Genomic DNA, 25,318 nt, shown 5'->3' on the forward strand with positions numbered 1-25,318 from the left:
AGCGCTTGATGATTTTGAGCTCAGCATGAATGATTTTTCTTATGGTAATGTGATTAGTAAAAATATGCATTAACTAATTGTTTTTTGGATAGGAGCCTTTTTTTTATTATCCTAGAAACTTTTTGCTTAATAGAAATTAAAGAACTAAAGAAGAGAATTTCTGAGGAAATATTTTCTTGAAATTAGGGCATGTAAGGCAAATTTTTTATCATAAACAGTGTTTCATTAAGATATTTTTTAGTAGCTGAATGCATATTTGCTTAATCACATAATTTAATAAAATAGTTTTGTTCAAGGTAATAGATTAATTTTTGTACATTTTTTACACCAAATTAATATTTAATTGCTTTGTTCAATGTCTGCTGTTGTTATTGAAGGCATTAAAACTTCTCCTAGTTCTAAGATAATTACTCAAATCAATTGTGTTCATACTTTTGAGTAATATCTTAAGAGAATAGGGGTATTTAAAAACTTGTCAGTTCAAACTTCTTCTCAAGAGATAGGTGGAAGAAAAAAAAGAGTGGTGTTTGGGATTCTCTGGTTTCATCTTCTGTATTTTCTTTGTGAGAGTTGGAGTTAAGCTTAGGTAGAGCCTATCATGTATTTTGCTTAAATTTAGTAATCAAATCCAGTCTTACTTTTACATCTTATCAAAGATACTTTTTTTTTTTTTTTGGTTACACTCTTCTAACTTGTTCTTGAATTCTTGTTCTTTAATTATATTTGTATACACCATATTTGTTTTATACAAGGTGAGGCAGAAAGGGTGAACTTTTTTTAAGAAACCACAAAATCATTAATGTTTCCCTAAAAAGAAATGCATTGACAAATTCAGCTAGTATTGAAATAACATTTGACAGAATCAAGTGTGAAAAATAGCATCACCCACGTGGTGTCCATTATCACTGATGCATTTCTGAAGATGTTTCTGGAAGTTTGTATACACTTTCTCCAACATCACTCTGTGATTTGGTCAACTTACTTGCAAATAGCTTTCTTCAGTTCTTCCAATGTACAGGGCTTACTCTCATATACACATGCCTTGAGGTGTCCCCACAAGAAATAATTGCAACATGGAGCAGTTAGAGGACCGAAAGGGCTGATAAATGTCACCAGATCTGGAAATTAGGAGAAGAGAAGGCAAATAATGTCTATGGATGTTTTAAATGTATGGGCTGTTGCCCCATCCTGTTAAAATCACACACATCAAATTTGAATATGTTTTCATTCTAATTCAGGTAAAAACACAGTTGTTTAATCATCTCAGTATCAGTTCCCAGTAACAGTGTTCCCATTATTAGTGACAAAAACATAAGGACTCCTGATACCAAATTGTCCACTAAACTGTCACTTTAGGGCTGTGCAGCAATCTTATATGTAATTCTTCTGGATTTTATGGCAGTTCTGTTTATTCACGATGGCACTTGGATGAAAATGAGCTTCATCACTTGTGAACAAAATGGGTTTGTTATTTTGCTCAAAAAATTACTTCCATCTCGTGTATAAAGTTTAGTTACTGTGCAGAATCCCCAAGTTACTATTGTGGCAAGTTGCTATTGTGGCTGTTGTGGAGTAGTTACCTCACAATAGCCACTTGGTAGGAATTGCATTTCTAAATGCAAAATATATGTTACCAAATAATTACTAAGGCTAAGTTCAAAAGAATGCTTAATAGCAGACTGACTTTGACTGCACAGCAAGGCTTATCAGACTCTTTCCACATTTTCAGGGGTATGTGACATCTGTGTAGTACCCACTGGTCCTTTTTTTCAATACTGTACACTGTGTACAAATTGCTTTAGTGTTATAATCAGTAACAGCTTGATTTGTATGGATATTAAAAATGGCAACGAAACTTGAATTGAACTCCATGATAGACTCATTATTCTCGATAAACAGTCATTTGCAAAAATGCAGTGTTCTGTTGTCTATGGCTTCAACTAAAAAGACAATTTTAAAACTACATGAATCTCATGCTGCCTGCCACAGATTTGTCACTCCACCTGATGATGAGTTCAAGCCATTTAAAAAATATTCATCCTTTCTACCCCACCTTGCATTTATAGGCCCATTAAAAAATCGCTGTTATTATAAATAATTATCCAAGTGAAGATTAATTGAAATTTATGTATGTTCTCATGATAGTATTTTTTTTAATAGAAAAGAGCATAGTAATGTTTATTTTATATCATTTCAGCGGTGAAACGACTGATGAGGGAAGCTGCGGAATTAAGCAGTCCAACTGAAGAATATCATGCTCAACCCTTATCAGTAAATATATGCAATCTTTTGTTTGGTGAAGTATATGTAGATATTTGTTTGCTGAAGTATGGGTTAATGTCTGATTGACATTTTTTAGCTTTATAATATGAACTGGCACACCTAAGTCTAATTATTTTTTATACGTTGCAGATGCATATTTGTGAATTAGGATGAAACCAGTTGCTGCATATAAATACAATTCTTGCAGCTAAGATATGTTTGTGAAAGTACCAAATGGAATTTTATAAAAGCACATGTATTTTTAATAATGCTAATATCTTTAAAACACTAAACTGTTATTTAGAGTAGGTCAGTAGCAGAATATTATTTATTTTACATGACAAGAAAATGTTTTTGTATAATAAATGCTACCAAATTTAATTTCAGCTGATAATATAATGTATGACCTCCACACCAATTTTAGTTTGTGAAGTCAGAAATATTTTCAATTTTTTTTTTAAATGATGTTGATAACACATGCAGCTCAATTATCCAAAACTCAATTAGAATTTTTTTATTTTTCTATCTATGCTGAAGAGCTTTGCATGGAGAACTGAAATTATCTGCAACAGCTTCAAGTTTTCTTGTTTCATGAATTAATGCAGCCTTTTAAACAACAGAGCTTCTGTTAACTGATTAATAATAAGTATCATCAAATTATAGTTTAAAATTACTCCTTTTAATATATTTATGCCAGAAAATTTAGGGATTGTAATTTTGGTGAATGAATTTGCATTTTAGAATTAAATACATTAAATATACTTTCATGCTTAGAATATTTGAATAGGTGATAGAATTTTAATGATTCTTTCTTCCAAAATTTGTTTTCTCTTTCATGTTGGCAAATTCATCAGTGGCTGTAGCGCCTTCTTTTTCATCCATTATTTTGAAGCATTGTATTCTCAAGTTTATAGTATAATTTTGAAGGTTTTCCAGAGATCTGTATTTTATTTCCATTTCATTTTAGTTTACGTAGTTGTCATATCTCATAATGGAATTTTCCTTCGTAGTTATTTTGGCAATCAGTGCTGTTTTCTTTTATCTAATGCTATCATACTGACTGACTACTTTTTGAGGGGGGGATAATAGAGTGGAAAGATAGTTTGGAAAAATAACAGTATCAAAGAATTGCTGTCAGCATTTTGAAAGCTGTGTGTGTAAGTTTCTTAATATGGAGTTTCATAATTTTCTTTCATTATTTAATAATTGTGTTTATTGATGTTTTCTTGTATTTCTATTTAACTATTCATAAATAGTACGAAAACTTTCACAAATAGTAGTTATAATTCCAATTTTGCAGACACTCTGGATGGCATGTCGGTTAATGAAGGCTGATTCCATAATACACTAAAGAGCAGCTGAATTACGTATACCTGTCTAGTAACGCATAGCACTCACTACCTTTTGCCTCAATGATGGCTGTGATTCATCTTGTCATGGACTTGACAAGATACTGGAAACAATGGAAAGTTGTATGTATCCATGACTCCTGAACAACCTGGATTTCACAGAGATTAGATGGAAGGCTGTCAAAGCCTCTAACATCTCTCTCAATTGTATCCCAGATCTGCTTATTCGGATTCAGGTCAGGTGACCTTGCTGGTCAGTAAAGCTTATACAGGTCTGGAACGTTCGTCCAACCATTCTGATACAATTTGGGAGTGATAGCATGATGCATTATCTTGTTGAAGGATAATCTCTGTAATAGGCTGTCGAAAACAAACATATGGGAACTGATGGTTGTCAAGGATATTCCGGTAATGTTCACCTGCGAGAAACGATATCACACATACCAGGGGCCCCATTTCAGCCCATGTGAACATTTCCCAAACAAGAATACCACCACAAGCTTGAAGAGTCCTCTGCTGGCAGGAAGGATCCATTGCTTCATGTGGTTTATGCCATACACTGCCATAGGCATGTGCCAAAGTGAATCTCGACTCATCAGTCCAAGCAACATTTTTCCACATCTCGATGGTCCATTGGTGATGTTTGCATGCCCGTGCTAATCATTCAGTGTTAAATTGACAGGTAATTTGTTGCATTGAAGCCCATCTATCTGCTCTTACAATGCGGGCTAGCCACTGCCAACCTTGGTCATCCACACACAATCATCCTTGACAGTTGACCTTGGCAACGATGGTTTTACCGGAATTGACACACTCACAGTACACCCTTGACATGGCTATGTGTGAAAATCTGAGTGTCTGCACTCCTTCCAAAATGGAGTGATCCATTCGTCAGTCCCCAATGATTTGGCCACAATCAAATGTGCATAGACCTGTTGAGCAGCACTCCTTATCTTGTCAAAATGCTGCTTATATCATTTGCAAGTCACTTCTAGGCTTCCACTCAGAACTTGCATAAAGCCAGCTATCCCTAATTCATTTGCTCTTCAGTATATATATGTAGTGGGGAAGTTGAAGATGCTAAATAACAATTCCAACGTTGTTTTCCACACCACAGAACATTTAATAAAGATAATCAGAAAAGGTACAAATTAGATTAAATACAAGTGCTGTTTGATACAAACAGGATTCTGTATAGTTTTACCAGTCTTACCACATAACCGATTAGTGCCTACTCGCACTTGCTAATGTTATAAAGTCAATTTACCACCTTCCCGTGGAAAACTACAATTCCTTATTCTACACCATCACGTGCAGACAGACATCTCACCACCTTCGCGTGGGATAGCAGAAGAAATTCTCTGTCATACTCCTCTTTCACCTCGCTGCTGGCGCATCGGTGAGGCCCTCTGGTGGTTGTGTCGCACTTACGGATACTACATATATATATACATACATAGGGTATATGTTCAAATACCAGAAAAGGCATTTTTTCTGGAATTATGGACTTAAAATCTCTTCATCCAGATGTCTTTTAGAAGGCTTGAGGGCTAAAGAATATAGGTAGGAGAACTTAGGATTATGTCTCTGGGGGTGCTTTTGCCTAAAGTCAAGATGGAGTAGGCTAAACTACCACAGGGGCAATTACCTGGGGCCTCAACTGAGGGGGGAAAATGACAGTTTTTTTGTATTGGGAGAAATTGAAAAATTAAGTTTTGCTAATGGTATTTATATTTTCACTTTTCAATTTTTTAACTAATAATTATTAATCTAATTAGAAATAAAAGTTTATATCTAATTAAATAAAAAGTTTGGTCTGGGATTCAAATCCTGGTGAATGGGTGTGCTATGTGTAATGTGTATACGAGCCAGTTTCCCTTGTAAAGTCCTCCACAAAAACATCTCTTCCCTTAGGCAAGTATCCCTCTATATACAGATGGATCAAAATCCCAGGATCATGTTGGCGCCACTTTCGTCACAGAGAAAACAATAGTAGGGGTTCGATTACGTACAGTTTGCTCTGTGCTTACTTCTGAGCTTACTGCAATCCATCTGGCTTTGACTTACCTTTCAAAACAAAAGTACATAAAATTTATTATCTACACAGATTCCATGAGTGCCTTAATGTCATTGAAAAATCACGCTCAATGTACTCATCCAGTTGCAATCAGAATCCTGAAGTTGAATCATTCTTTAAAAATTCGGGGATACCAGATTCTATATTCGTGGATCCAGTGGACACGTTGCCATTAAGGGGAATGAATTGGCAGATATTGCAGCTAAAACTGCAACCACAATGTACAATCTTCAGATTCCACTAGCAGACATCAAAGGGTTTGTCAAAAGCAAAATCCTCAGCAAATGGCACAAGCAATGGGATGACAAAGTATATAACAAGCTGAGAAATGTAAAACCCACTATTGGATACTGGCCATGTATGGCTAATAGAAAGGAAGATGTCCTCTTGACTCGACTGAGAATTGGCCATTGTCGCCTGACCCATGAGTATCTTCTGAAGGGAGAAGAGAATCCCAGCTGCCCAAACTGCAATGCAGATCTGACAGTCCATCATATCTTGGTGGAATGCCAGAGTTTTAATTATTTTCGCCAAAAACATTTTAATTGTTCAGAACTGGAAATTTAATTGGAAAAAACACATCATCGTAATTTGTTTCTGTTTTTAAAAGATATTGGCTTTTATAATAGACTTTAACCTGTTTTTTTAAAAGATATCAGCCCTTATCATAGATTGTAATCTGTCTCTTCTTACCTAAGCTGGAAGTTTTTACAAATGACTAATTGCATTGTTACCATTTGTCTGGCGCAGATAACCTTGACAGGTTTTGTGCCAAATTACAATAATCCAATCCAATCCAATTCAATCCCTTAGGCAAGTTGCCCTCGAGTGTAGTCACATAAACCAGCCCTTTGGTGTAGTCACATAAACGAAACCAAAGTAATTAAATATAAAAGTGATACCTGCAACTGCATCAATGACTAATCAAATTATGTTAATTTTGTTACCACATGGCACCGCTATGCAGACCGACCTAGATAAAAAGCTTCTAGGCAATGCTAGGGGTAACCAGAAAGTACAACAGATAAGGGTGGTTCTCACCAGAGTCTTCTGTTAAAATCCAACAATCGAGTTTTCTAGAAGATCATTACATATAAAAAGATAATCAAAGACAGTGTGGTTTCTTATCAAAAGAGGAGATTAGTGATTACGCCTTGCAGTTAGTTTTCAGAGATTATAGGTAACAAACTGCCTATCTGTGTGGTCTACATTGATTATTTTAAGCACTGTTGTGTTCTTACAGCCTACTTTCTTGGACTTTTAATGCATTCATCATGCATTGGATTCATTGAACTGTTGTATATGTTTTCATTAGTGAACCTTTCAGGTTTTACAGACTCACTAGAATATGGCAAACAAAGGAATGAATTGGTTATGTATATTATGTAATTATACACACAAAAGGTAAGGAAAACAAGAGAAAATCTGCAGAAGCAGCTGGAACCTCACTGAATTTAACTTCTTGGTTAACTTAACCTGGTCTCAATATCAAAGGTCTTTGAGGTGGGGAATAGTTTTGTGAGAGCATTAGGAAAGTGGAAAAATATTTTTAGGGTTGCTGTTTGTAAGTTACTGAAAGTTCTCTGTAAGTTACTGAAAGTTCTTAAATGCTATTTCTGCCTTTTTGAATTCTGGACTTTGCAACTGCTGCTGGTCGGCTAAGTAGTTCCTGCCCCCCAGAAGCCTGCAATTTCACAGATATTTATTTCTGCTCTTTAAGAGCTGACTATCTATTGTATATAATGTAAATAGTTCTTTTGCTTGATTTTCTTTTACTGTTTGTATCTTGTATGTTTTACTTATTTTGTACAGTAGTTGGCAAGTTAGGAGTTTCGGATTCGCCACCACATCCCACGTGACCAGTCCCAAGCGTTGCTTTCAAAACATCAAAGCAAAGGGCTTCTTTTTGTATCACCTCTTCAATTCTACCTTGTATGCAGAACTCTGATCTTTGGATTCATTATATGTCAGACCCAGTTGGGATTCTTTGAGGGTACCAGCAAGAGCAGGAACTAATTATCCTGCTGAATGCCAGGAAAAACGCCAAAGCATCAAAGCCCCATAGGCAAAGCATCTAAAACTATCTCTAAACTATCTCTAAAACTTTCAAAACTCTGACTTTATGTGAAGTTAAGCAATTAAAAGATCCAGTCTTATTTTAGAATAACTGTATTTTACTCAATGATAGATATTTGATCCATTCAGCTTTGTCATTGTTTCTAAGGTATCGAGAATGTTCTTGATACTTATTGAATAATTCAATCCAAATGTCATATATAAACAAATGAAAAAATCCACATCAAAGAGTTCATTTTTTCCAGGAGGTGTCTCATCAACTTCAACATTTGTCTCCCAGTTATCTTTAAAGCTTCATTTAAAGAGAAAAAAAATTAAATAAAAAAAAAAAAAATGAAAATAAAAAAAAAAATGAATTACATCAAAAGATTAGCTGACTTCAGATCAATTTCATAAGCTTTTCCTGATACATGCACAACATGCGTCATGTACTTCGGTGTTTCCTGTGACTGTAACTGAGGCTGAAAGATCCAAAAGCTACTTGCAAAGCAGTCTGGAACAGAAAAGGATTGCCAGTTTAGCTTTGCTATTAGTTGAAAATAATTGAGCCCAAAAAATTAATCTTGATAAAATAATTAATGAGTTTGCTTCCTTAGCAGTTAGATAATGGATAATTTTATAATTAAAGTATAAAAATAAAGCATACTAAATAATTAGCTAGTAAACATTTTACCTTAATTAAGTTGCATATGTTTTATATTATGTTTTATATGACATCGAATAGCTTTGAATATCATATTCTTTTGAAATAACAGTATTAAACAGGATTAAAAAATAGCATATAATTTCGCACATCGCAACATTTAACTAATAAATTTTCATTTAACCCGTAACAGGGAAAGGTCAAATATTGGGACATAACCGGGAACGTGCGATCACAGAGACGCCGTCTCGTTATGATTTAAATAAAAAGTTCTAATTAAAATATTAAAATTTTACTTTGCTCATTCATTCTATAAACACTTATCTTCAAACAGGAAAAAAAAATTATTTTACAAAATCAATCAACACAAGGAACATCTTTTCTGTAACATGAATTTTTTTTATGAGAAATCACTTGCAAATGTAAATTATGCAAAACAAATCAGAATAACTATTATTTTTATGAATAATAATTGTTTTCCTTTAATTTAACATATGATAGATACATTCAGATGAAAAATATAAATATTGTATGAAACATAAAAGAAATGACAATACCTTAACTATCAGTAATACCATTGTGTTCTTGCAAAAAATATTAACTTAACTCAGCATATTCTTGTGCACATTCATGACATAATTTTTGTGTACATACCAAACAAACTGGCGTTTTACAACTTGCGCATAAATACAAAGTTTTCAGTTCTTTATTTTTTTCTAATATTTCATTTGTGAAAAGGAATCCCGAATGCTTTTGGGATCCATATTTTCACCCAATTTCCCATATGCTCTTAATCCTGGAAGATGTGCGGGAGTTCTCACATTTCATTGAGGTTCAATAGATGACCACTTGAAACGATTCCTCCCATAATAATATTTTGTAGATGAAATGGCTTCAGTCTCTGGTTCAGTGCATTCATTGTCAGTTTCAGAAAATTCTGATGTTGTGGAATGCAAACTTTCATTTACAAAATCTTGGCATTCATCTTCATCACTAAATTAACTTCCCACTTCATCAAGAATTCTTTGCAGCTCTTCTGCATAACGGGAATCAGAAGGATATACGATATTTCTCCGACCAAGTCTCAGAGCAATGTTTCCACTTGGGACAGAAATTGTAACACTGAGGGGGAGGTGCGGTCTGACATACTGCTCTCAGACAAAGGACTAGAATTTCACAATGAAGCAGGCGCAAAAATTGTTAGCCAATGGGTGAGAATTATCAAGGTCACAAAAGGAGAAGCTAGCAGGAGAACTCAATCAATCAGACTAAATATAGAATAGGGGTGATAGGAACAACACCTGTAGCGGTATCTGAGACTGCACCTCCCCAGTTACGGGCTAATTAAAGTGTACAAAACTACTTTAATTATTAAGAAAATTATCAACCCTAACTAGGAAAAAAGCGGTTACAGTTGGGAGAAACAGTAAAGAGGGGGTCCCAATTAGCATCTGTTGTCCCGGTTCCCTGAATCTCTAGTTACAGCCCTTAGATGGAGCTTATGTAAGGGTGGATCAAATAAAAAAGAAACAGTAGCCACAAAATGAAAAGCTATTATTTTCAAATGTAATCACCAAAATTACACAACCACTTGTCTCACTGTTACACCATCTGGTGAATACCTCTTTCGTAGAAAGAATTTGAAACCATTTTCAAACTGTGTTCATGACTTCACTGATGGAGTGAAAACGTTGACCCCGCAATACCTTTTTTAGTGGTTCAAAGATATGAAAGGTTCGGGGCTGTATGGTGGGTGTAACAACACACTCCCATGAAACGGCAAAAGCATGTTCAGTGTGTGAGTAGCTGTATGTGGCTGCACATTGTCATGGAGCAAAAGCATTCTAGAGGACAACATGCCTGGCCACTTGGCTTTGACTGCTGCATGCTCCAGAATATTGCAGTGCTGAGCAGCATTGATCATTTGACTTGGGGCAAGAAACCTAATGAGAAATGGCCCTTTCATCAAAATCGTAAAAAACAACCTTATATTTAGCGTAGGTATAATGAAACACTCAATCGATTTCGAAGGCAGCTAAAGGTCCCTCCTGATCAGGAGAAAGAAATACATAGAAAGAAGAAAATAGGAATCACAGAAACACGTGGTGCTTATCAGCACTGCACGTGGTTATAACTAGATTTTTAATCAGAGTTGCACTGGCCGCCTACTTTTACTGAGCCAGGCTGTCTGATCAAGCATAAAGAAATATTAGCGAAGTTAAAATAGGGAGCGAGGGGCAAATGCACATTACGCTCAAAATCTGAACTTCAAATAATGGAAAGCAACCACTGAACGGATTTTTATACCCTCTGGTAGTACCAAGTGCGAGGAGGTAACGCCATCTATCGGCAAAAATAATTGAATTAAGACAGTAGAATTTTAAAGGCATTAGGAAGGACTGGATTGGACTTCAAATCATTAACTAAACTTCCTAAATCTTTGTGAATGTGAAAAGCCTCAAGAAAATCCAATTCGCCTATGGAAGAAGCCTTTTGGATGATTTTTGCAGACCCAAAATCAAAATTATGGTTAAAAGTCCAGCTATGATACGCTATTGAAGACTTGTTAATTTCCCCTTTTTTGACATAAGATTCATGTTCCTTGATACGAAACTTCAACGCTCTTTTTGTTTGGCCAATATATCTTAAACCACACTGACATGATATACTATAAATTCCCCAAGAATTCAAGACAGAAACGCAATCTTTTAGAATCGAAGGGTGAATTTTATTAATAGGGGAGAAACCGACTTGAAAATTGAATTTCTGGAGAATCCGTGCAATTTTATAGCTAACAGAAGGATAAAATGGAAGCACGACAAGGTCATTGATATTATTTCTAACAGTGGAATGTCTTCTTTGATGGGAATCTGAAAATTTTTTGACGGCTTTATCAATAATCACGGGAGAAAATCCACAGTCAATCGCAACTGCTCTCAAATAATTAAGTTCATTGGTAAGCAAAGATTCAGAGGAACAAACTTTTAGCGCGCGGAAAACATAATAGTAAAAAGAAGCCATTTTTTGCTTAACAGGGTGGCATGACTTGGCATGGGGTGGTAAACAAACTGCAAAGGGTTTACGGTACACAGTGGTGCTAAAATCGGTTTCATTGCGAATTATAAGAATATCGAGGAAGGGGAGGGAATTGTTGGATTCAATTTCAAGAGTGAATTGGATGGCTGGATCAATTGAATTCATAATAGATAGAATCTCAGATAAATCCTCTTTATAACCGTCAAAAAGTGCGAAAGTGTCGTCAACATACTGAATCCAAAGACGAAAAGATAATTTATCAAATAATTTCATCTCAAAATAGTGCATATAAATGTCAGCAAGTACCAGACTGAGAGGATTACCCATAGCCAATCCTTCAACTTGACGAAAATATGCATTTTGGAAAACAAAGTGGGTTTGACTTAAAGAAACTTTAGTAAGCGAAACCAACTCATTAATTTCAGTATGTGTGAAGTGAAATTCCCGAAGCCTAGTTTCAAGACAATTTAGTGCTCCTTCGACCGGAACATTAGTAAACAATGATTTGACATCAAATGAAACCATAATGGAACGAAGTGGGGAAATATTTTTAAGTTTATCAATGACTTCAACAGAATTTTTTACGGTGTGAATATTGTTATCAAGTAGAGGAGAAAATCTGGAAACTAAATATTTGGACAAAGGATATGAAGCAGTACCTATGTTGGAAACAATTGGTCGAAAAGGAATACCGGTTTTGTGGACTTTTGGAAGAGCATAAAGTCTAGCGCAATTAGTAATAGGCGGAATAAGTGATTTCTTCAACTGAGTTGGCAGAATGTGGGAAGATTTAATAGCACTTTTTACTTTCATGAGGTCCGAAGTTGAAGGATCTTTAGGGATCGAGCAGTATGGGCCTTCATTTATCAATTTAGAGACCCCAGTAATATATGTGTGTTTGTCCATAACAACGATCTGTCCGCCCTTATCAGCTTTAGAGATAATGATATTAGTATCAGAATGAATTTCACGTAAGATCTCATTTTCCTTTTTGCTAAGATTAGAACCCAAAGATTTATTGTTAAAATTAACGTTATGAGTAATTAGGTGGCGGATTGTATCCTTCTGCGTTTCCGAAATTTTGGAGAATTTAAAGGCTTTCTCTATAGGGGCGATGATTTGAGGAATTGAAGGTTTAGATGTCTTTGAAAAGTTGAAATTATATTTTAATACTTTTAACTGATCCTCCCTTTCATATCGGAAAAAAAGTCAACATGATTTTGCCCTTACTCTGCATCATCTTTACCTTCTTTGGTAGTAAGGAGCTAGGATGTTTCCATTGTTGGCTTTATCATTTACTTTCTAGTTGGTAGTAATGGTGCCAGAATTCATCACCTGGCACATCTCTGTCCAAGTTGTACTCAGCATGATTTCGGAAAAGATGCTGCAAGGACAATCCCATGAGAAGCCATCTTTGATTGTCTGTGAGATTGTATGGCACCCACTGGCATTCATATCGGAAAAAAAGTCAACATGATTTTGCCCTTACTCTGCATCATCTTTACCTTCTTTGGTAGTAAGGAGCTAGGATGTTTCCATTGTTGGCTTTATCATTTACTTTCTAGTTGGTAGTAATGGTGCCAGAATTCATCACCTGGCACATCTCTGTCCAAGTTGTACTCAGCATGATTTCGGAAAAGATGCTGCAAGGACAATCCCATGAGAAGCCATCTTTGATTGTCTGTGAGATTGTATGGCACCCACTGGCACTCAGTTTCCTGTAGTGCAGTTTTCTCATAGTGATGGCTCAGACAGAACCGAAACTGTGTCTTGTTTTTGCATGGATGATCCGGTCAGCTTCATTCACCAAAGCACCTGTGATGACAAGGTGACTTTGACCAGTTCGCGGATCCTCTTTCAAAGATTCCTGTCCCTCCTGGAAATGCTTGTGCCAGTTCTGCACTCAACTCAGTGATAGCGAGTGTTGTCCATACACTGTTTTCATTCACCTATAAACTTCACGAAGTACAACATCTTTCTGCTGCTAAAAACGAATTATGCTACATTACTCTTCTTAAGTTGGAAACATTATGCAGACATGGATGAAATGACAAATGATTGCCCATTGGGCGACACTATTGGTTGACTACCAGCACATATCATGTAGTTCTGAGTGATAATGTAGGTCAAGTCCATTCCCTAGTAGTTGGGTTGTCTTTCTTAATACCAGCACTTCCTTTACGCTCAGTTTTCATGACACTTGTGCAAAATTATCAAATTATGACCACTGTCATTTGAGTGTACTCAAACAGTGAAGACACAATTCAGAACTGGTTTCAATCTGAGCCAAATTCTTTCTATGAACGAGGTATTCACCATTTGTTGCAACACAAGTACTTGTGTAATTTGGGTGATTACATTTGAAAATAAATAATGCCTTTGCATTTTGTGGCTACTGTTCTATTTTCATTTGATTCACCCTTATAGATAGCTCTACTGTATAAATCTAGTTTGTAATATGAAAAAGCTAATCTTTTTGAACTGTTATACTAAACAGTTTCCATCTATGAAATTATGGAAGGAATGTAATTAAATTATGGTTCCACATTATAACTTAAAATTAAATATATTCTAAATTGCAAGAAAACATTTTATTGGTAATAATTAAGTAACAGATGTCTAAATTTCAGTCTTTCTGTCTTTCTCTTTTCATTTCCTTATGTATCTAGAACACTGATAGCTCATGCAGCTTGGCAAGTTGCCAGTTTTAAGAGATGCTGTTTATTCATGTGGGCAATGGATCTTTAATTTATTTTTTAAAATAAAACTATGCTTTGCATGACAGATTGAACATTTAAAAAACATTTTTCTCAGTAATTTATTTTCTAATAATCTAATTGATATAATTTATATAATACCTTTATTTAGTATAATTTATAATAAATCTAAATTATAATTTTTTTGGCTAGAGTATATTTAAGGGTGCCCCTTGAATTATCGCTAAGTTGTTTCATTTATTGTAACTTAAGTAGTTGAATCTTATGGAAACCCTATTATGATGTAATTGGTTGCGTGAATTTGACTGATGGGAAAAGATTTGTAAGGGCTTGTTTGTGTGCTGGATGTAGGTTAGGAAGTACGTTGTTTATTTTGTGGTTTATATGGTAAAATGGCTGAATGTGTTAAGATTAATTTAAAGTTACTGTACGATTTGGAATGAAAGGGAGAAAAGCATTAGTTGACTGGTGTGTAAATATAATTATAAGTGTCCTGTTGGTACGAAGGAAATGCGTATGGTCGAATGTCGGAGGATACCAGCACTACGGAGGATACTATCGGAGAATACTGGCACTTGTTTTTTACTCTTATTTCTGTGAATTTATGTGGCACCATCAGTATACAGATTCTAGTTCAGACAATTTTGTGAAGTTTTAGGATGCTGTTAAGGAATTTTGTTTGACTGAAGACATGGAAATTTCTAAATAAGGTAAGTGGGTATTTCATTGTGTAGTGCTTAGATGCTATAAGGAATTTCCTTTTTTATGTTACTACGTTGTTTGATTTAAAATTTAGTTTATTGAGATTCTATATCTTTTGTTTGGCTCTAGTGTAGAATTGGCTGCTCCTTTGACCTTTTTAAGTGAAAATAGATCGGTGTGTTCATAAGCAAAGTAAAGGCAGTGTGCAATGCCAAGTTCATGCAATTCTCTGATTCTCTGATCTCTGATTTTGGCTTTGTGTAGCGGCGATTTTTGACGCAAAAATTGCCGCTACACAAAGGTAAAATAACAAGTCAAAGAATGGCACAAACTTGGTGTCCAAGTACCGCCAATGGTCCACCCGTAAATATATTTTTACCTAATTTTTTTATTTCAGTGTACAACATCAGTATATAAAAGCTGTTTTAATGGTACGAGTATATATTGGTATATTACAGAATAATCACTTGAGTAGTGCAAAATGATGAACATGTCATATTTTTCATAATTTTATTTTTAGGGCATTGTCTTTGCATTAAAAACTGTACTTTACATATAACTTGCATACTTTTATTGGATAGGATGGCTTACTGTGGTGGTTGTAGAACTGTTGCACTGAAATCTAGATATTTGGCAAATGTTTTCTCTCTTTTTTTAAGCATGTATCATCATGTAATCAAGAGTTGTCTAGTAATATTTATATACAGGGTGTTTTATCAAATCAGTTGCAGACTTTCTGGAGAGGTAGAGAACATCTAGATGATGGAAAATCACATAACAGTGCGTGGTTAGAAACACTTTCTTAGTGCAGTAGTGATGACACAAAACACAAAAAAAGGAAGGACATGAACGGTGTGACAAAACATGTTTTATTATGTTTAGTATAGCAGAAACCAACAAATAAAAACAGACAACAATTTTCATTAAAGAAAGTGTTCAAAATTATAACCCCATACCGTGATGCAGGCCTCGCATCTCCAGCGCTAGGAAGATGCAGGATGCGCGGTTCCTGCATAACAGCCTGGATCATAATTTCAAACACCTTCTTTTATGACGATCATCTGTTGTTCTTGTTTCTTGGTTTTTGCTGCACTAAGCATAATAAACATTATTCTCAGCCTGTTCCTGTCCTTCCTTTCTTGTGTTTTGTGTCATTACTACCATGCCAGGAAAGTGTTTCCGAGCATGCATTGCTGTGTGTTTTTCCATTGTCTAGGCATACACTATCTGTCCTGAAAGTTATGAACCGATTTTCTGAAACACCCTGTATAGCAGTTTTCAAAGGTGTACTAGAGAATATGTTAATACTGTTTAGAAAAGTGGTATGTTATTTTTCTGAAACTGTAGTGATATTTTATCCCACTCATACACATAACTGTGCTACTAGTGCTAATTTTTTGAAAGATTCTTCTGTAGTCAATTCTGATCAGTTGCAATCATAAGTAATCAATTATTTGTTCAGTTTATGTAAATTTATTCATAGTGCAAAAATGAAAATAGTGATGGAAAGTCTTTCAGTAATATTAATGCAGAAGGATTCCTTTTATTAAAACCAGTTAATTACATGAGTATTCAATAATTTGAATTTTTCACCAATATCAATTTAATTATCAAATCTTCTGCAGTTCTGTGCATTGAAGTTCATTGCTCTGATAATGGTGCTGTAGTCTGTCTTTTATAAGTGATTTTTGTGTGTGTGAGTTTTGATGCAAGTAGTGAAAATATTAACAGACTTTGATTTAAAGAAAACCAGTTTTTACTACTAAAATTGTTGTGTGTTCCATGATTTGTGTTATATTCTCTGAAAATGTGATTTTTAGATGATGATGAGGTTATTGAAATCTTCTAAGCAGAAAGTGTGTTTTCTTTTTATTAAAGTAACTCTGCATAATTATAACATTTCATTAATGCTTTAATTTGTATTCATTGTAAACATAATACTTTATTTCCAAGGGAAAGAAGTATATTAAATTCATACATCTCTGAAATCAAGGCTTATCAAGGTTATATTTACATATCAATACTTGTTATAGGTACACTTCTCATAAAGAATGAAATATTTTATGTTTTTCCCCTGTGTATTTCTGATAAAAAATATGAATTTTTACTTGTTGTTCCGTCATATTTACATAGTCTTGCAAAACCTATAATGGTGATTCATCATAATTTATTTTTTTTTCTTGACACGTTGACTGCCTTGGGGGGTCACTGGTGGCCGGGACTCGACTTGGCTACAGCGCTGTGGGGACCACCGGTGACCAGCGGCACGACCAACAGTAAAAATATATAATTAGAGTAAATATCGATACAGATAAATTTTTAAATGATATCCATTGTTACTGTAATGTTTTGAAGAGTAATAGATCGCAAAAATTTAAATAATAAATCACCAAAATGGTCTGCAGCACGTCAGGGGTGAGCGATAACCCCCACCAGGAAAAATGCATTAGAAACGATTAAATAACTCACCTTATCTTCTGTAGATAATATTTCAACATAGTATGCATCGAATAATAAAAAATTCATGTTGGTGCCATGGGCGAACCATGTAAAATGCACGCAGCATTCAACGTGTTAAATGTTATTTTGTATAATGCTTCCTTCATGCAACTTGAAAATCTGTTATTGTTAGCTTCCAATTATCAGTTTAACTGAGACCTTTTAAGTCTTGAGTTTTTATGAAAAGAGAACTAATTTAGAAAGTAAATAATAATGAAAGTAACTCAGATCTGTGATCAAGACCAAAGAATGTGTAATCAAAATTTTTTCAAAAATAAGGGAGTGACTTGGCATATTTTTGGCATATTTTCAGATGAGGAGTGCATAAATTACTTTTATAAAAGACATCTGTTTGCCAATAAACTTACTTTTATGACAGGGGACTGATATAGGTAGTTAAGGTGAAGGCATGTTATCATAATATAAATGGCAGACACTGATATGGCATTCATAACCACCACCAGTGACATCATGTTTATTTTCATTCTTTCTTCTCTTTCGCAGTCTAAACGTCTACATCAGTGTTATTTCATTTTTATGTGTCTCATTCAGTTCATATAAAACAAAATTCTCTAATTATGTTATTTTGTACTTTATTTAATTAGGACAATCTCTTTGAGTGGCATTTTACTCTTCGTGGGCCTCCAAACACAGATTTTGCAGGCGGTGTTTATCATGGAAGAATTACTCTACCCCCTGATTATCCAATGAAGCCTCCTAGCATTATCATGCTTACCGTATGTTTGAAAATTTATTAGTTTTTATATATATTTTCTAAAATTAGTACAAAGTGATATACTGTTTAATGTGATCTAGAAATTAGTAAATGGTACTGATTTTCCAGATGAAAATGTTAAATGTATTCAAAGATAGAAATGTTAAGGCATCTTGTCCTGACGAGCAATAACTTCTTTTCTTAGAGTTATGACATTTTTATCCTTATGCCTTCATATTTTGTGGGTGCATTCTTTGGGCAACTTAAATTTATAACTTAATGTATATTTTATCACTACTTGTTGAGTAAAATGGAAAAAAGAATAAGCATATAAAAATATTGTAGCAAAATCAACTCCTGAACTTCTGCAGAGATTAAATGTGTTATTTAAAAAGTTAAAACACCTAGAATAATATATCAAAAGATCAAATGTAGAAGTTTGCTCTGTATTTATATATCTTTCTTGATTAATCAGTTTGACTGGTTTTTATATATGTTTACTAAAATTAGTACAAAGTTATACACAATACAGTCAAAAGTCTTTAATCCCGATGTCCATAATCCGGACCTCAAAGCTGCAAGCTTTATGCGCATGCGTCAACGCATTGCACGTAATACCTTTATGCATGCGCATATGCATGTACTCGTGCGCATAATACGTTTACGCATACGCGTTTGATGTATAACGGATGGTATAAGCTAAGCTAAAATTATCTAATTATCTATTTCAGTGAATGTTGCAGATTGCGTTGTTCCTAAATCTTCGAATTGGATCCGGCTTATTATTTTTTGCAGACTGTTAGAGCAATTTTATAAAAGTAAGCTTGAACTTTTGATTATGTCAAAAAGAATTTCTGATTCTGGAGCTGCCAAAGGATCTACGAAGTGAAAGCATGTTTCGATGTCCATCAAACAAAAAGTGGAATTGCTGCAAAAAATGGGTAAAGGCATATCCTTTGTTTCTCTAACCATTCCGAGATCTGTTTATCAATTTCACGCTGCTCTGTGGGGGGGGGGACGTTGCGGCGCGCAATGAACTGAATGTGGATCTGTCAGCACTATCCTTATCTTCAGAGCAGATGTTTTTATTTTATTCGGCTTATAATTCCTTGCTAAATGTAGTATTTCATCTCGATGTACTCCGTCTTTGATATGATTTAAATCAAATTCCTCGTCATTATAAATATCACGAATACACATCAAATAGTTTTCTGGTTGCAATTTTCTAATTTTGACTATGCGTAATGTATGCTTTACGTATGCGCGCATTGAAAGAAATGTTTAATAAAGTAAACAAATAAATATTAAGCTTTTTTTCTGTAAATTTTGATACCCTTTAGATCATAATTGCTCTTTATTTCATAAATTACGGTTCATTTTATAGTTTCTGCATGCCATCTTATCAGATTTAAGCTGATGATCTATAATTCAGAAAAATGGATAATCTGGAATCGCTGAAGTCGCGATGAGTCCGGATTAAAGACTTTTGACTGTATTTTAGAAATTCTAACTTCAGAATGGCATTTTTTAATCTTTAAAACAATTGAATGAAACATGGTTTCCACTCCAAAACAGGTATCACCTAGCAGGCGAATCAGCACTCGGCAAGTTTGCTACCATTGAAAATTGTTCATGAACAGTTTTAATAAATTTAATTCCATAGGACATTCTGTTTTGCAAGTGAAACCAGCTATGATTTAAATTTGTACATTCTTTGGATTCTACTTCTGATTTCAAAAATTTTAATAAGCTGTCCAGTCTGTTTTTTGGGTCTGGATGGTCAACATTTACATTTCGTTGATAGGTTCTTAAAAAATCTATTAAGCGAGGCTTGTTTAAAAGGCAAAGAAGTGCAGCACTTGTATCTGCAGTTGTGTCAAACATTTCTGCAATACATATCATCATATAAGGCACATAAGGTGTTTTGAGAATGACTGGACTTGGCATTTCTCAGGAGTGGTTTTAACATTTTCTCATATCAATTTTCATTTGCAAGTCATTTCAACCAAGTCTTCAAAAATTCTGTGGCCTTGGTATAATTAACTGCTCAAGGAGAGAAACTTTTCATAACCTTTCCTTCCTTGCATGTCAACCCTCATGAAACAAATACTGAAATTTATCATAGTCCGAAATCATGGCATTTTACCCCCCCCCTTTTTTAAGCTGACTCGAAAACAAATGGCCATTCTTTAATTTTCCGTCAAATTTTCGTAACACAGGCTTTCGTAATTCAAATGTATTTTTGCATTAATTCTCATTAACAGATTCATTCAAAAATTAAAAAAAAAATCAAATTTGACATATGTTTTGAACATTCTCAAGAACATCTTTGTTAAGTTTAAATTCTAATGGTCTTGTCTCTGTAGTATTCAATAGTATTACTCTGCTTTAGTTTTGTTTTTGGTCAGAGTGCTGAGAAAAACGTGTATTTTCCAAACATTGGGCTTTTGAAACAAAAACTTTGAGCTCCAACTATATTCCAGAAAATCTACTTCACTTTTGTGTACAATTTCTTATAAAGCAGTGAAGGATTTCATAAATGCAGCTCTGTGAAACTTTAACAGCTTCTTTACCATCAATTTCTATGTTTTAGAATTCCAATCAAACACCTCTTGTGTCCTGCTGAGCATAGCAGAAAATATTCTCTTATGGGCCAAAATAAGCTATTTTCTACCAGCATATCATAGACGCTTAGAGACTAATAAACATATTTTAAATTATCATTTGCATTTGAAAATAGGTTTGTATCTTAAATCTCTGTTTTATAAAATCTCTCTCTTGTAAGCAATAAACACTCTTTAATAAGTCTGCTATACACACATTTTAGACTCATTCTAGGCTCTTCAGTGTCAGAGTGATAAAGTCAATGAACACTGGTAGTTCGGTCTGAGGCTCGAATTCTCCAAAGGGCCTAGCTGTGTGTCTGTTTTCATGGTTTCCCCCATGTATAATGTGTATACGAACCAGTTATCTTCAGAAAGACCTCCATGAAGGCATCTCTTCCCTTAGGCAGATAGCCTTCGAGGCTTTGCTGTAATCACATAAACCAAACCAAACATAAACGCATTCTAGAAGTTGTTTGTTACCACTTCCAAGAAAGAGAACTGCTAATAATTGTTAATGGCAAAAACATAAATAAACTAAAGTGTACATATAATACAAACTACATGCTGTCTTACATCCAACATACCTTTGTTATTAACAGAAAATTACTATTGCTGTACTTGGTTGCATGTGGGGGAGAGGATGTTGAGAAGGCAAGAGAAACAAGAAAATATGTTTATAAGGCTTATAATCACATACGAAATAATGGCTGAGGCTTGTACTCACTTTCCCAATTTCTTACCGCATTTCATGTTTCACAGGAGGCTGGGTATTATCCTCTATATCCCATAGAGATTTTAAATTAAGACATCTTTGATATGTAGCATATTGAGTAGGAGAGGCCAGCATACTTGTGATCTAGAAGTTAGGATTTAATAAAAATGTGTTATTAGACTAAATTATGGAAATTTACTAATAAAATAAAAAGCCTTTTTTCAAAATCAGCATTAATCTCAGTCACTGTAAGTAGAATTGGCGAAAGCAGAGAGTTACCTCTACATAAAAGTGCTTTTCAGAGATTTTGCTTTCTTCATACCAAATCAGATCATTTTGCTAATAAAATATGACTTTTTGTGTTGTATTTGCTTTTCTGGAATCTGTTAATACTAAATTCAATTACGTATGAACTGCTTACAACAGAGGTTTCTTTCCTTGTATTAACATAATTTTACAAAGTTAACTCACGCTTTAAAGACAGCTAAAGAATGATGCACAGTAACATAAAAATATATGTATTTAATTCTTAACTCTTTTTGCTTATTGCATGCTCCGCCCTTATGCACTACACGGAAAGGGAGGAATGCCTTGTGGAGGTCTTTTTAAGGGAAACTGGCTCGTATCCACGTTACACATGGGGAAAACCACGAAAACGCCCATGCAGCCAGCCCGTTCACCGGGACTCGAACCCCCAGACTGAACTACCAGTGTTCAGCGGCTTTTACCGCTCGGCCGCTGGTGGGCCTGTGTATTTTATTTGATTGATTTTTCTATCTTGCTTACTGCTGTAAAATAAACTTTATTGTTTGCTGCTACTGATTTTTGGAAATGTGTTTAAAGCTGTCTTTTCAGTAATGTTTCTAGAATCGTTTACAGTATTGTTTTTGGTCTGCCTTTTAGTTCATTTTTAGACAATGTTTAAAGAAGATTCTTGTAAAGCTACGTTTATACAGTAATATAGAACACGCAGTATAATCCATTTTATATACGTGATCTTAATCATTTGTGTTTTCTGTACCAGTTGAGTCTGATATATGTCAATTTTCACTCTTTTAATTGTGTTGTTTTAATTATCCAAAGCTGTAGAAATATCATTACAATTAATGATATATTAAAAATATCTTGTAACATTTTGTGAAAATTACCTTCTGATTTGGAAAAAAAGGAAGCAGTGAGAAATTATTAATCTGTTGCAAGTCGGTTGGATGTTTAGTTGCAGCTAGCTTTACACTGTTCTGTTAGGATATCATTGTACAGCATAAGCAGATTTCATATGCTGTACAATGATACTCTAACAGAATGCCAAAATAATATGCTAATTAATGGAGGACTATTGATGATTTAATAATGTATTACATACTACCTTTTCCTTATTTGCAACAGATAGCACTATATGAAGTTATAAGAACTTAAGAAACATGTTATGCTTGTGATATTCTTTTATGAGTGGATTCAGCCAGTTTGCTTCCAATGCAACCGAGACTATAGAATTAAGTATGACAACAGCGAGCTAGCAGATAACATTCAATTAACTACATCTATGCTCCCACAAACTGAAAAACAACAGTGAAAAACAACAAAACTGTGTGGGAAGTCATATGCAAAAGTTGAATATCTACTTTTGAACATTTTCATGACACCTAGCATGTATTGGGTAAATAGACGTGATCAGTGGCAGGGGTGTTTGCAGTCTGGATATAGCCAGAATTCCAGATTTTTAACTTTCTCAAATCAAAATTACATATCATATTTAAATCAGTTGTGTTAATTAATTAAAACAACTGATTTAAATATGATATATATCGACACCTGTTTTACTTTGCTCACATGTGCATGCTGTTAACAGTTCATTTAATTCAATCAGTCAAGTAAACAGTTTTTCGTACATCCTTGAAGACTGATAGCCCAGTGAGTTCCTCTAAAAATCCTGTTGGTAAAAGTTTAGGGATAATGTAGCGAATAACTAGGCAGCTTAATAAAATTATATTCGTTCATTGAGCTATTCAAGCTCTGATCTAATATTTGAAGGGCTTAGGTGAATAGACGAAATGTTTTGTTGATCAGACCAAAGGAAAATATCAATGCAACAGTTCCCAGAAATTAAATTATTCCTCTCAAAGAGAAAAAATGCAAGCTAAACATAACAATTATTATTAAAAGTTAAGAAAACGTAAGAGTAGTTAACTCTGTGAAATGATGTGAAACAAATAAATTTTTAATAAATTAAAAAATTAACCTTTTGCTTCTGTGATGACATTATTTGAAAATATGTGCTTTTGTATGTGTTTCACATTAATATTTGGCATTGTGTCAAATTTTTCGTAGTGGGTAGTTTTTAGTATTTTTGAAATGCAGTCACAGTCACCACTGCAATGGGTGTTAAATGAGCTAATTGAAAAATACATCAGCAAGTTTTGTAACTTTATGTGAATTATTTCTGAAATTAAAAAAAATTGGTTATGTGGTCATGATGAACTGTAGATAATTCTAACATTATTACATCAGGAAATATTAGGGCACAATTGTACTTACATATGTTTATGTAATAAATTAACCTGCTTACAATGTATAGCAATGAATCATTCTGTTCTAAATAAGAAACAAATTATGTTTGAATAATGTGTTACAAGTAGAAATAAATCTTTATAGATATTACTCATTTTTGATTTTTTAAAAAATAAAACACTAAGGGCCAAAGAAAATTGCAAGGTTCCACATAGCAGTTTACATCAGAGGAAAGTGATGAATGATTCTGTGGTAGACATGCTGGCATTACCTATAATTGCTTTTTTTGATTGTTAGACAAGTATGCAGCAAATGTATGAAAAAGTGCATACATCAATCCGTATTTATTGATAAACAAGTTTTCATTTTGCTCAAAATAAATCCTAACCATGTCTGATTATAAGCACTGCCAAAAATAAATTATTTGAAAATATGAAATACTGCTAAATCATAGTTTTACATTCTGTGCCTGTCACTAACAGACTATCACAAACCTGTTTAGATACTTCTTTCAGAAATTTTCTGTCTATGCAAACCAAAGCCTATGTGTGAATTATTTTGCCGAAGTGCTTCTGCAGGAGTAATACTTTTTAAAATTTGCTTTACATAATTAATATAAAGTTTGTTCTGAAATTTCTTCCTTCTTGACAAGTTTTATTTAAGCTTATAGTATTTATATAAAATTCCTTGACTGTGTGGCTTAATAGACTTTATCCTTTAAAATTCCACTTGAGGCAGAAGCAGTCTTTTGTTATGTGATATTACGAAGTTCTTTGTCGTGTTTTGGCAGATTTTATCAGCCTGAGATGTTTAAAATGTCATATTAAACAACCTGCCCACCAGCAGCCGAGTGGTAAAGTCGCTGAACACTGGTAGTTCGGTCCGAGGTTCGAATCCCGCGAACAGGCTGGCTGCATGTGCGTTTTCGTGGTTTTTCCCATGTGTAACGTGTATACGAGCCAGTTTCCCTTAGAAAGTCCTTCATGAAGGCATCCCTCCCTTTAAGCAGATAGCCCTCGTGTGCTTTGCCATAATTAAATACACCAACACCATATTAAACAACCAAAGTCTTTTTTCTAAATGTGGTATTAATTAATCTGTCATCACTAACCTATCTTATATTATCTGCAGAACCTCAAGTTATCAGTTAATGTTTTTCTTTGAAATATTTTATGCATTAAAATAGCTCAGCCTGAATTAGTGGTTTCAATTCTAATGACTTTCTAAGATTGTTTTGTGAACAGTTTTCAAAAGAAAAGTTTCAATACAAACCCTGTGTGCATCATTTGTCTGTCTTTCCCAACTTTCCTCTTCAAATTAATTCAGTAGATGGTACTTTATTCAAGATATCTACTGATAGAGCCAAGGCATTCTTAGGCTTTTTGCTATGTAGTGCAGTTACCATCAACCAGAGCA

General features: G+C 34.2%; 1 protein-coding gene across 1 annotated transcript in view; it reads left to right on the forward strand.

Moving 5' to 3' along the window:
- Nucleotides 1-25,318, forward strand: part of LOC118202677 (ubiquitin-conjugating enzyme E2 J1-like) — a 61,757-nt gene that overhangs the window by 17,798 nt on the left and 18,641 nt on the right. Inside the window, exons 2-3 of the mRNA XM_035374852.2 lie at nucleotides 2,198-2,271; nucleotides 17,967-18,098. Of these exons, the coding sequence (XP_035230743.1) occupies nucleotides 2,198-2,271; nucleotides 17,967-18,098 (206 nt within the window). The remainder of the gene's footprint in view (nucleotides 1-2,197; nucleotides 2,272-17,966; nucleotides 18,099-25,318) is intronic.

This window comes from Stegodyphus dumicola, chromosome X1 (genome assembly GCF_044657685.1).
Source record: "Stegodyphus dumicola isolate Sdum_Otavi_A_Nest chromosome X1, ASM4465768v1".
Taxonomy (NCBI): domain Eukaryota; kingdom Metazoa; phylum Arthropoda; class Arachnida; order Araneae; family Eresidae; genus Stegodyphus; species Stegodyphus dumicola.